General features: G+C 38.4%; 1 protein-coding gene across 1 annotated transcript in view; it reads right to left on the bottom strand.

Annotated features, from left to right (window-relative positions):
- Nucleotides 1-12,247, bottom strand: part of SPOCK1 (SPARC (osteonectin), cwcv and kazal like domains proteoglycan 1) — a 781,029-nt gene that overhangs the window by 313,537 nt on the left and 455,245 nt on the right. The window contains exon 4 of the mRNA XM_036751616.1: nucleotides 2,047-2,161. Within this exon, the coding sequence (XP_036607511.1) occupies nucleotides 2,047-2,161 (115 nt within the window). The remainder of the gene's footprint in view (nucleotides 1-2,046; nucleotides 2,162-12,247) is intronic.

Raw genomic sequence — 12,247 nt, forward strand, 5'->3', positions numbered from 1 at the left:
AATACTGCTTTTTCAGTACTCTCCCAAGCTTTAGGCTTTTTCACACAGCTGTTTTCAGAGCTAGTTCTTGGGTTTGTAAGTTTTCAGTGCTCTGAAGGTGATGTGATCTGAGGAGAGGTATGATCACTGTTCTCCTGGTCTATGCTCTGGTCCCCTTCAATAATGAAGGACCACCATCACCACCAACAACAACAACAACAACGGCAACAACACAGGAAGGACCCCTGATGTCTTGAGATTATAAGTGATATTGTTCCTCAGGGTCCTGACCATGTGACTGAAATCAACACTGCTAATGGACTTCTCTGTTCTCTCATGACTTAAAGTGCTCATCTCTGCCCTTGAATGTGACCCAGAAGTGGGTATAGGCAATGGAGCTGCCAAACAGCATACAGTCCTGCATCCAGTGCCAGCACAGGAGATCCCTGTAATATCTTTCTGACCAACAGGCAGGTCCCCTTACCAACTCTGGCATGAGAGCTCCCAAAGGTCCTGCTGCTTCTGTCATCACCATCACTGGTGTCACATCCATGTGGGCTCCAGGCCAGGCTCCACTTCTATGTTACAGACCTCTCCTTCCAACGTCCTGAGTTGTCTTGGGCTAGAAGAATGTCTACTCCAGAACTTTTGTTGGATCTGCAACTCCAGTATTTGATTTGAGGCATTATATTGAAGTTGTTTGGAGGGGAATGTTAGGAGAACTTGGCTGAATGGTCTGCCATACTGACCCTACCTTGGGAAAAGCATACACACACACACACACACACACACACACACACACACGCACACACACACGTATATGTATATATATATACATATATATACAAGTATATATATATACACACTTGTATATACGTATACATATATATACACACACACATATATATATGTATGTATGTATTTTAACTTTAATCTTCATTATTAATACTTTCTTAGGTATAGACAATAAACAAGACAATAAATCAACCTCTTATTTATAGCTGTTGATTTCCAATGTGTAAGTACTCATACTAAAAATTTAACAACTAGCTCAAGCTAGCTAGAGCTGGCCCCAGCAGGCTCTTGCCAATAGGGGTAGAAGCCAGATTCCACAGACTCTCCCCTAAAACCTAGCAGTAGTAGCCATCCTCTGAGAGAGGCTTCAACCCATGAGCTCAAGTGCAAATTGGGGGAGTAACTTAGAGGGGATACTAAACGTCTATTCTCCATGATGCTGAGCCAACAATATAAACAATTTCTTCAACAATTCACATTAGCTCTCAACTTCTGCTTTGATAAGATGGGAATCCAAGAATGATCCTTGATTTCCAAGCAATGTTGTGGAATCCTAAGAGCACCTGTCTTGGAGTCAGATGACCTGAGTTCCAGTCCTACCTCTGACACATCCTACCTGTTTCTGTGGGTAGGATATTTATCTTTTGAATGAAATTGCTGATATATTTGCAACAACAACCTATACTTCCCAGCAAACACCCAAACTCCTTTTTTTCCATAGTCCCTGTGAAAGCAATTATTAACTAAATTATTACCAATTATTAACTAAAAGGAAGGACATATCCCTTAACTTAAATAGTCTGATACAATACTGACCATTCTATTTAACTAGAATTTTTTGCATTTCTATATTGAATGTGTCTACATTACTGTAGTCACTATGCATATAATACTTTGGCATTAGGTTTTCTTGATCTCTGAACAAATCGTTTAACCTCTCTTAACACCCAGTTTCCTTTCATCTGTAAAATGTACATAGTAATACTTGCATTACTAACTTTACAGGATTGTGAGGATAAAATAACATAATATATAAGAAAGTGCTTTGTAAATTGTAAAGCACTATTTGAATTTCTACTCTGATCATTATTCCTAATTTTCTTCAACAAGATAACGTCCTCCAGGTATACGTACAACCAAAGTTATGCCAAGTAACAAAAACCAGCAGGCTAAAACTCTCAAAAGTCTTTTTTTCCAAGGCAGATGTTATATACTCCAGGTCTGTAGAATATCTATTTTCAAGGTCCTCTAAGCCAAGCCAGGCCTTCTTACCTCTGCATCAGCTGCTTGCGGCTCACACACACAGCTGTCTGGTAGTCATGAGTTACACACACTTTGTGGGGACTGCACTTCACATTCAAGCAGGGATCTTTGGATGGGTCTAGAGCTGTTGGAGAGAAAATGAAAACAGTGTTAGGACCTTAAGGGAAATTCAATTTCTATTTCTGCACAAATAAACTACAGGATCTACTGGTGGTAAATTAAACCAGCTGTATGTTAGTGTAATTTTTGTAGACTAGCAGGTATTAGAATGAAATCTAAAACCACAGGGAATTATATATCTATCACAAAATTTCTATTTTAAAATAAGAATGGTGAGTCCTATGTGCTGTGGGAATTTTAAACTTCATCTTAGATGCTGATTTTTTAAATAAAATCTCTGAAATCTGACATTCAAAGGGCCAAAACTTACCTTTCCTTACTTAATTAAACACACACACATATATATATACATATATAATATATATAACCTTGAAGATATTTAGCTTCTCTTATTTCCTCTAATTTTTAAAAACTTCATTCCTATAGAAACTTAGTTCTTGCTACATAGAATCACATGCCAGAACTGCAAGAGGCATAATTAATCTAGTCCAGACCCCTGATTTTACAGATAGGGGAAAAGGGCAAGGCGTAACTCCTCAAATTTACACATTATGTCACTGGTGGATATAGGAATAAGACTTTTGTCCCCTGCTTTAATCCAGGGCTCTTTCCAATACAAATGATTCCACCTAGTTTAAGTGATTCCACTAAGGCATTAAAATCTAATGAAGGAGTTTTTTCTTCTATTCCATCTTGGCCCTGTTTTTTCTGATTCAAACTGTCTCCCCCTCTTTAATTCAGCAACCATTTATTAAGTGCCCATTGCGTATAGATAGAAAGTTTAGATGAGGCACTTACAATCTAATAAGCAATAAGCTGCATAAACAGGTAACTTTAAATGTAAAGTATGTTAAGTTGTGGTTTGAGGGGAATTGGTTTTTTTAAGGATGAAGATACTTTGTGAGAGTTGAGGAAGGAAAGATTTTCTTTAATTAGAATCACTATATTGAGAAGGAAAAACAGGTCAGAAACAACTAGTCAAGAAGCATTAATTAAACACCTCACATGTGCCAGGCACTATACTAATCAATCGGGATACAAAGAAAGGGAAAAAAACAGATCAAGGATCTCACAATCGATACAGGAGACAACAGGCAAACAGCTATATACAAACAAGATCTACCCAGGATAAATGGAACATAATCTTAAAAGGAAGGTACTAACATTAAGAGGAACCAGGAAAAGCTTCTTGCGGAAGGTAGGGTTTTATTTTTTTATTTATTATTTACTTTTTAAAATTTATTTATTTTTAGTTTTCAATGTTCACTTCCATAAGATTTTGAGTTTCAAATTTTCTCCTCTCCCCTCCCCAAGACAGCATGCAATCTGACATAGGATCTACTTAGGCATTCATATTAAACATATTTTCACATCAGTCATGATGTAAAGCAGAGTTAAAACTAATCGGAGGAGCCATGAGAAAGAAGAAACAAAACAAAACACAGAGAGAAAGAGAGAGAGAGAGAGAGAGAGAGAGAGAGAGAGAGAGAGAGAGAGAGAGAGAGAGAGAGAGAAAATAGTATATTTCCAAAGACATTCAAAATTTAAAGTTCTTTCTCTGGATGTGGATAGTGTTTTCCATTGTGAGTCTTTTGGAGTTGTCTTAGATCCTAGCATTGCTGAGAAGAGCTAAATCTATCAAAGTCAATCATCACACAATGTGATTGTTACGTGTACAATGTTCTCCTGGCTCTGCTCATTTCACTCAGCATCAGTTCATATAAGTCTTTCCAGGTTTTTCTGAAGTCCGCTTGCTCCTCATTTCTTATAGTACAATAGTATTCCACTACATTCATATACCACAGCTTGCTCAGCCATTCACCAATTGATGGGCATCCCCTCAATTTCCAATTCTTTGCTACCACAAAAAGAGCTGCTATAAATACTTTCATACACGTGGGCCCTTTTCCTGTTTTTAAGGTCTCTTTGGGATACAGACCTAGAAGTGGTATTGTTGGGTCCCTTTGACATAATTCCAAATTGCTCTCTAGAATGGATGGATCAGTTTACATCTATACCAACAATGTATTAGTGTTCCAATTTTCCCACATCTTCTCCAGCATTTGTCATTTTCCTGTTTTGTCATGTTAGCCAATCTTATAGGTATGATGTGGTACCTCAGAGTTGTTTTGATTTGCATTTCTCTAATCAATAGTGATTTAGACATTTTTTCGTAGATTAGAGATAGCTTTAATTTCATCCTCTGAAAATTTCTGTTCATATCCTTACACCATTTATCGATTGGGGAATGACTTGTATTCCTATAAATTTCACTCAGTAGAAATGAGGCCGTTATCAGAGAAGAAGGTAGGATTTTAACTGAGACTTGAAGAAAAGACAAAGAAGCAAGGAAGCAGAGATAAGGAGATTTCATGGCATGGGGGAAAGCCAGTGGAAATGCATGAAAGTTTGAATTAGAATATTTTGTTCTAAGAATAGCAAGGAGGGCAATGTTAATGGATCATAGAGATAGCAGTAGGATGGGGGAGGAGGAAGGGGTAGGAATAAAGCGTAAGAAGAATGGAAAGAAGGGGAAAGTAATTGAAGTCTTTAAAAGCCAAATGGAGAATTTTATATTAATCCTGAAGGTAAAAGGGAGCCACTGGAGTTTATTGAATGGGGAGGTCAGACTTGTGCTTTAGGAAGATAAATTTGACAAGTGAATGAAGGATAGACTGGAGTGGGACAGATGAAGCAAGACCAATAAGAACACTACTGCAACAGTCTAGGCAAGAATATTTCTGTAACCATGGGTCCTTTTCCAGTTTTTATAACCTCTTTGGGATATAGACATAGAAGTGGTATTGCTGGGTCAAAGGGTATGCACTCTTTTATAGCCCTTTAGGCATAATTCCAAATTGTTCTCCAGAATGGTTGGATCAGTTTACAATTCCACCAACAATGCATTAGCGTTTCAATTTTCCCACATCTTCTCCAGCATTCATCATTTCCCTGTTTTGTAATGTTAGCCAGGGTAGAAGCAATGTGAGAGGATAGACAGACAGATAGATAGATAGATAGATATAAGAGAGTTGGAGAAAGTAGAGTTGATGGGATTTTTAAGAAGATTAGATATGGGAAAGGGAATAAAAGAGAGTGACGAGTCATAGAGGAGACCTAGTTTGGGATTTTGAGGTACTGGTGGTGCCCTTAACAATAATAGGAACATTAAGAAGGAAAGTTTAGGGAGGGGGTGGATAGCGACTTCAGTTTTGGACATGTCCAGTTTAAGGTGTTCATGGGATATCCAGTTCAAGATGTCCAATAGGTAATTAGAAAAGTGAGAGTAGGAGTTTGGACTGGATAAATAGATCTGCAAGTTGTCAACATAGAGTTGATAACTGAGTCAATGGGAGCTGATAGGATCACCAAGTGAAATAGTATAGAAGGAGAAGAGAACTTTAGGGGATTCTCATAGTTAGAAAGAGCAACCTGAATGAATATCCAGCACAGTAGTCAAAGAAGGACCAGTCATATAGGTAGGAGAAGAACCAGCAGAGTCAAGAAAACCTAGAGAGAAGAGAACATTCAAGAGAAGAGAGTGATTTATAATGTCAAAGGCTGCAAAGATGTCAAGAAGGACAAAGATTGAGAAAAGGCTATTAGATTTGGCAATTAAGAGATAACTGGACAATACTACAGAGATAATCAGCTTTGAAAGATTTAGTAACTCTGATCAGCACAATGGACAACCACATTTCCAAAGAACTCATGATGAAGCAAGCAATCCAATTCCAGATGCTAATGCACCCAGAGTGCAGATAGAAGCATTTCTTTCCTTCCTTCTTTCTTTCTCTCTCTTTTTTCCTTCTGTTCTTCCTTCCTTCCTTCCTTACCTCCTTCCTTTTCTTCCTTCCTTTCTTTTTCTTTCTTTTTTCCTTCCTTCCTTCCTTCCTTCCTTCCTTCCTTCCTTTCTTCCTTCCTTCTTTCCTTCCTTCCTCCCCCTCCCTCCCTCTCTCTCTTTTCTTTTTTCTTCTTCTCTCTCTTTTCTTTCATTGTTACTTTAATTATTTCACAAACCAGCTAAGAGAGTTCAGCACTGGGCTCATCAGAACTCTACATGTTTAGCTATAGATGCCAGATGTCTACTACAAGGAGGCCTCTAGGACTATCTCTACAATATAGGGGATTGTGCCACCTCAATGTTCCATTCTGACCTAAGGCATCAAGTCTAATGCACATCTTTAAAACAGTTTAGGAAAGATGGAATTTGCTCCTTTCCCCCAGTCCTAATCTCTCCCTAACTTCTGGGTAAACAAATCAACATCCTGAATGCACTCAGGAATTAAGCTTTCTAGGAAGCTAGGTGAAGCAGTGAGTAAAGCACCAGTCCTGGAGTCAGGAGGACCTGAGATCAAATATGACCTCAGACACTTGACACACTTACTAGCTGTGTGACTTTAGGCAAGTCACTTAACCCCAGTTGCCCTGCCTTCCTTCCTCCAAATAAAATAAAAGAATTAAGCTTCTTTAAGAAACAGTCCAGGTTCTTCCCTCTCCCTGTTTATATCAATCAAAATAATTTTTCCAGTATTTTAAAGACACCTGAGGTGATTTCACTTCTAAGATGCTAGAATCCAAACACCATTGCCTTTAGATGGTGACTCTAAATTTCTTATGAAGAATTTCGACCTGAAGCAGCAGCAAAGTGTCAATTTTAAACAGGAACTAAGGTGCATTTCTTCAGGAGGATCTTTGGTCTAAGGGGATCAATTGAACTCGTTCGTTTCCCTGAAAGAAACCCTTAGTGACCTAAAACCTTTTGAAGCAGCATTTTCTGAAAGATAAATAGGAGAGCTGATGCAACCTCAGAACTTTTACATCAACCTCTGAGGTCTAAGTGGGGCTCTCTTGGCAGAGATCTGCCTTTGAAAATGTAAATGCTGCACTAAGGGGGCCCTATAGTCCTCCATCATTGCTAGGATTTTTGTGTCCCTTTACTGACAGGGCAGCCTTCCTCAAGCCATAGAAATAAATCTGTACCTCCAGAAGGCTTTCTCCACCCAAGTGGATCCATGCTCTAAGGCAGGGCTGTCCCCTAAGACCCTTCCAAGCTGATGTTCCATTTTGTTTTTGTCCTTTTACCATGAGCAAGAGGCTCTGGGACCAGTGAGCAGGTACCAAATAAGGACTGTTTTCCTAATGACCTTTCTAGATTCTTGAAAGCTGTCTGTCCTCTTAAGCTACTTAGTCCTTTGTGAACCCCATTCAGAGTTATGAAAATAATTAGTGAATAAAAATGAAACTACATGAAATTATTAACAATCTTTTAACAACAAACTGGCATTTTAAATTCTTAACCATGGGACTCACAACCTTGCCAACTCAGCTTTCTTTCCACAACAAGGTGAATGAGTACCCTCTGGCTCTCTTGTCTCAATCAGGCTGGCTTCATTTCCTTCTCAGAGTTTTAAGGTATCCTAAAGGTTTGGGAGAGTCTCCTTTTCTCTACTGCCATGGTTTAAGACTCCACTGGCTATATTCCTCCCATTGTTAAGGGACTGTAACTAGTAATTGTAACTGTAACTAACTTAACCACTTAACATCAGGTAGTTTAAAGGAGATACTCACTTTAAAGGAAGAATCGACCTAAGAACATCCTGCCTCCACCACTACCTTCCCCCCATGTCCCCTCTGTATTACCATCTCTGGTGAATTAGGTTAGAAACTTAGTTCAGTTCCTATATAGGATTGGTCCCACCAAGTTCATAGCTAATTGACTATTGGTAAGCTAGGGTTCATCAGATCACTCCAAAAACCAATCTTTGCTCCTTGGGACATTGAAAGCCTAACTTTTTCTTATGGCTTGCTCTCCTGACATTTTGAAATTCCCAAGGTTGGCATGGTCTCTCACCCATAAGTCAAAATAAAATAAGGCAAAAGAGGTCAGAGTTGAAGGTGTCACCCTTTTCTGAATCCTTCTACAGCCAAAAAAAGAACCTTTTCTTCACCTTATGGTTATCTGAGTAGAACCAGTTACAAAACATCCTTAAGTGCTCCAGTGTCTCAAAGGTACTTCCCTTCCTCAATATCATGATTTTCCTAAAATCAGCCTTCCCAGGTTCTCCATATGGAAAGACACCATCCCAGGAGCTCTGAAAAGGTGTCAGACTTCCATTACAAAGGTAAAATTTGTTACAAATATCAGGGTATAGTGTTTTTCCCATTTATTTTATTTTTAATTATGGAATAAAACAAGCATTTCTATAACATAGTATAATAAAAAAGATGATTACACATGAAGCTGCAAATCTATTATGTGTAACTTGAAATTCCTTTTAAATATACAACAAAGTTATCATGTAAATTTCTTTTTTTTCTTTTTTTTCCTTCTCTCCCTCTCTACCCTAGAGATGACCATCATTAGACACAAATGGATTTATTATTTCTTTCTCTGGATGTAGATAGCGTCTTTCTTCATATGTCCTTTATAGTTAAATTGGGTATTTATAATAGACAAAATAATTTATTCCCTCAAAGTTATTCTTAAAATAATATTGCTGTTACCGTATACAATGTTCTCTTGGTTCTGCTCTTTTCATTCTTTATTATTTTATGCAAGTCTTTCCATGTTTTTCTAAGATCATTGACTTAATCATTTATCAAAGCACAGTAGTATTCTATTTAAATTAACAATTACAAATTATCATTGGCACTGCAGTCACTTTTCCTTTCCTGCGCCAGCTGTCATATTTCTTGCTTTGATAAACCATTACTATCATGTAAGATGGCAATTACTCAAAAGTTTAGAGGACTAAGCTTCAGTGATCCATAGACATGGTTACTGAATAAGGCAGCAATTGTTAGGGGGTTATAAGGATTGCACAGAACAATTGATTTTTCACACCTGTAGGTCCCAGGGATTAGGCAGTACACATTGGCCTGGAGTATTGAAGACTAGAAATCTTGAAGAAATTTATATATATATATATATATACACACACAGACACACACATATATGTATATATAATAGAGAGAATATATATCTACACACATATCTATTATATATTATATATATATTTATATGCAGAATTACAAACTTCATTTTTCTTCCACAACATTTTTTTAAAATTCAACAAACACTCAGAGTTGTTTCCAAAGGCAGAAAAGAATGATTCCAAAGCATGGATATTTCTTATTCCTAAGATTGTTCAGTGAGAAGTGTAGTCATTGTTTCTGAGCTTAGGATAAGTTTAAAATAAAGTTTGTTGAGTTGAATAATTGTTTATTGAATACAGACTAATAAAGCACCAATAGCATTTGTCTCGTCCCATTCCCTGGACAGGATAGCTGATAGCAAGGAAAGCAAGCACATCTACTAAGTCACGCAAGATGAACTAAAAAATAAGGAATGATTCTTTGTGCTACAAGGGTTTCCAAGTAGATTCTTCTATCAGAAAAGAAGTACAGTGAGGTGAAGAAAAAGCCACACTGCCCCAGACTAAATAACATAGCATAGTGTGTGTTCATTGACAATGAAAAAAAAACACATGGACTCAAATATGCTCATTCTTTTTTGCCCTATTGAGATGGGATGAGAAAAAGGATCAATTGGTACACTGGTTGCCATCCTGCAAACACTCTGGTCTTATAGATTGCCCAATGGGTAGCCCTGGAGACTAAATGAACTTCTAGGTTCCCAACAATAGGCATTGGAAATCTCAGATAGTCCAAGATCCAGCCTGCTCCACCATCCCCCTCACCCACAAAAGACCTCACTGCCATCTGATGACAATGCATGCTTAATTATCCTTTCCATCATTTGCTGCACTTTCACATTATCCATCACAATAAGTCTAAGGGAGAAAGTTGCAATGCTCCTTGTATTGTCATTTCTGTGCACTCTGTTACTCTCTTATTCAGTAACCTTGTGGCTTTTAAAGTCCACACAATTACAAAATTCCACCCAATCAAAATTATGGCAGCTGTAATATCCCATCTCCTTTAAGTCATTCTCTCTCTTTTCTCAGGCACCTGGTACAATAACTCCTTCCCTTACACTAAGGGACTTTATTACTAATGTATTACTCTCTCAAACTCCTTAAACTCCCATTTCTTCATCTTCCTTAACTGCATGACCTACTCCTTCACTCTACCTCAGTCATATATAGTTACTGTCACGATTAGTCTTGACACTACCCATGTGTTCTACTCCCCTAATTAGAAACTCTGATATTCCTCCATCTGACCATAACCCCCTATTTTTCCGCCTTCCCCTATGCTTTACCCCTCCTACAGCTCATCTTTGCCCTCATCAAGACGTCCATTGCCTCCAAACTTCTGTACTTTCTCAGGCCATTATCTTTGCTCTGACTTTACTCTGTTCCCTCTCCAACTTCATCCCAATAGTTAGCCATTTCACTTCTATACTATTGTCTGCTCTTTGAATCCCTTGTCCAACTGCTGATCTTCTCTTGCCAAAACTTGGATTATTCCCACCATCTGCCTCTTTCACTCCTACTCAGGAGCTGCTGAACAGAGCTGAAGAAAATCTAATAACCACATTAACTGCATACGTTACAAAGCCATGGTATCCAAACTCTACCAGACTTAGACTGCATTAAGGCAGTCCTTTTATTCCTCCTTATTTAATTCCCTAATTTACTCTCCACAAAAGCTATTCCAAACCTTTTCTTGCTTATTGAAGCCTCCTTCCCCTGTTCTCTCAGCTGAGAATTTTGTCTTTTACTACACCAAAAAAGAGACCACTCATTGTGAGCTCTCTATTCTACCATTATCTTCATCTCAAAACCCCTTGACAATATCTGCTACTCTTCTTCTTTCTCTCAGTGGCTAACAAAGAAGTCACCCTTCTTCTTGCCAAGACCAGTTCTTCTACATGTTTATTTGATTCCTATCCCCTTCTGTCTCCTCTAGCAGATTGTATCCTCTCTGTCTCTCTCTCTCTCTTTCTCTCTCTCTCTCTCTCTCTCTCTCTCTCTCCCTTTCTCTTCCCCCAATCTTCTCTCTCCCTCCTCTCTTTGTCTCTCCATCCTTACTCTGTCTCTGTCTTTCCTATCTTCTCCAACCTCTCCCTATCAACTATTTCTTCCCTATTGCCTTCAAATATGCCCATATCTATCCATATAAAAACATCAACTAGACTTCACCATCCCCTCAAGCTATCATCCTATATCTCTCCTCCCTTTGTGAGTAGGGATTGTTTCATTCTTTATATCTCTAGAATTCAGCACAGTGCCGGGCACAAAGTCAATTAATAAATATTTGTTAATTCATTGATTGCTCGTTCTAGTGCTCTCTGCTTTATATCACAATGGAGTCACTCACGTTGTTGTCACACTTTGGAGCTTCAAGTCCTCGAATCCTACTTCTAGCACACCTGGCCATATATGCCTGCATTGGCTAAATATTCACATAGGTCCAAAGAAAGCCTATGTTTGTGAATGGAAGTTTGCAACCATTCATATTCATTCTTCAGAGGCCATTAGAGAAGAAAGGATTAGAGTTGTGGAAATGGTGGCACAAATCATTTTGTAACATGCCCATATTCATATTGCTACAGGGTCATGATTGCAATAGGAAGAGCACTGAAAACTCAATCTGGTATCTTGCCTCCAGGGCTCTTGCCCTAAATTAGGTCATATCATCACAGGCACTAGAAGTTTTTCTAGGACAGAGCTTAATAAAGACCTGGGTTACTGGGGCCTCTGGCTTCCTTTCCAATTCTCACTTAATATGACTTAAAAGGCAAGACTTAGCAAAACTAAAAATACTCGTTTCAACTAATTACAGATTGTTTGATCATAAAAACCTTGGCATCAATCTTGCCTCATTACTCCTAACTCATGGGATAGAAGCAAAGAAAATTGGAACAGTATGGTGCTCTGAAGTAGGAGCCACAGTGCTCAAGTTTGAATCCTAGCTCTGCCACTTACTAACTGTGTGACCTTGGGCAAATCACAACATCTCTGGGGCTCAGTTTCCTCATCCGTAAATGGGGTTGGAACAGATGACCTCTGAACTCCCTTGCAACTCTAGATCTATGATCCTATCAGAAGAGCTCTGTATGCTCTAAAGAATTACATAAACATGAGCTTTTCTTATTCAGTACTCTGGTTTGTCCATCCCC

The sequence above is a fragment of the Trichosurus vulpecula genome, chromosome 3, assembly GCF_011100635.1.
Source record: "Trichosurus vulpecula isolate mTriVul1 chromosome 3, mTriVul1.pri, whole genome shotgun sequence".
Taxonomy (NCBI): Eukaryota; Metazoa; Chordata; class Mammalia; order Diprotodontia; family Phalangeridae; genus Trichosurus; species Trichosurus vulpecula.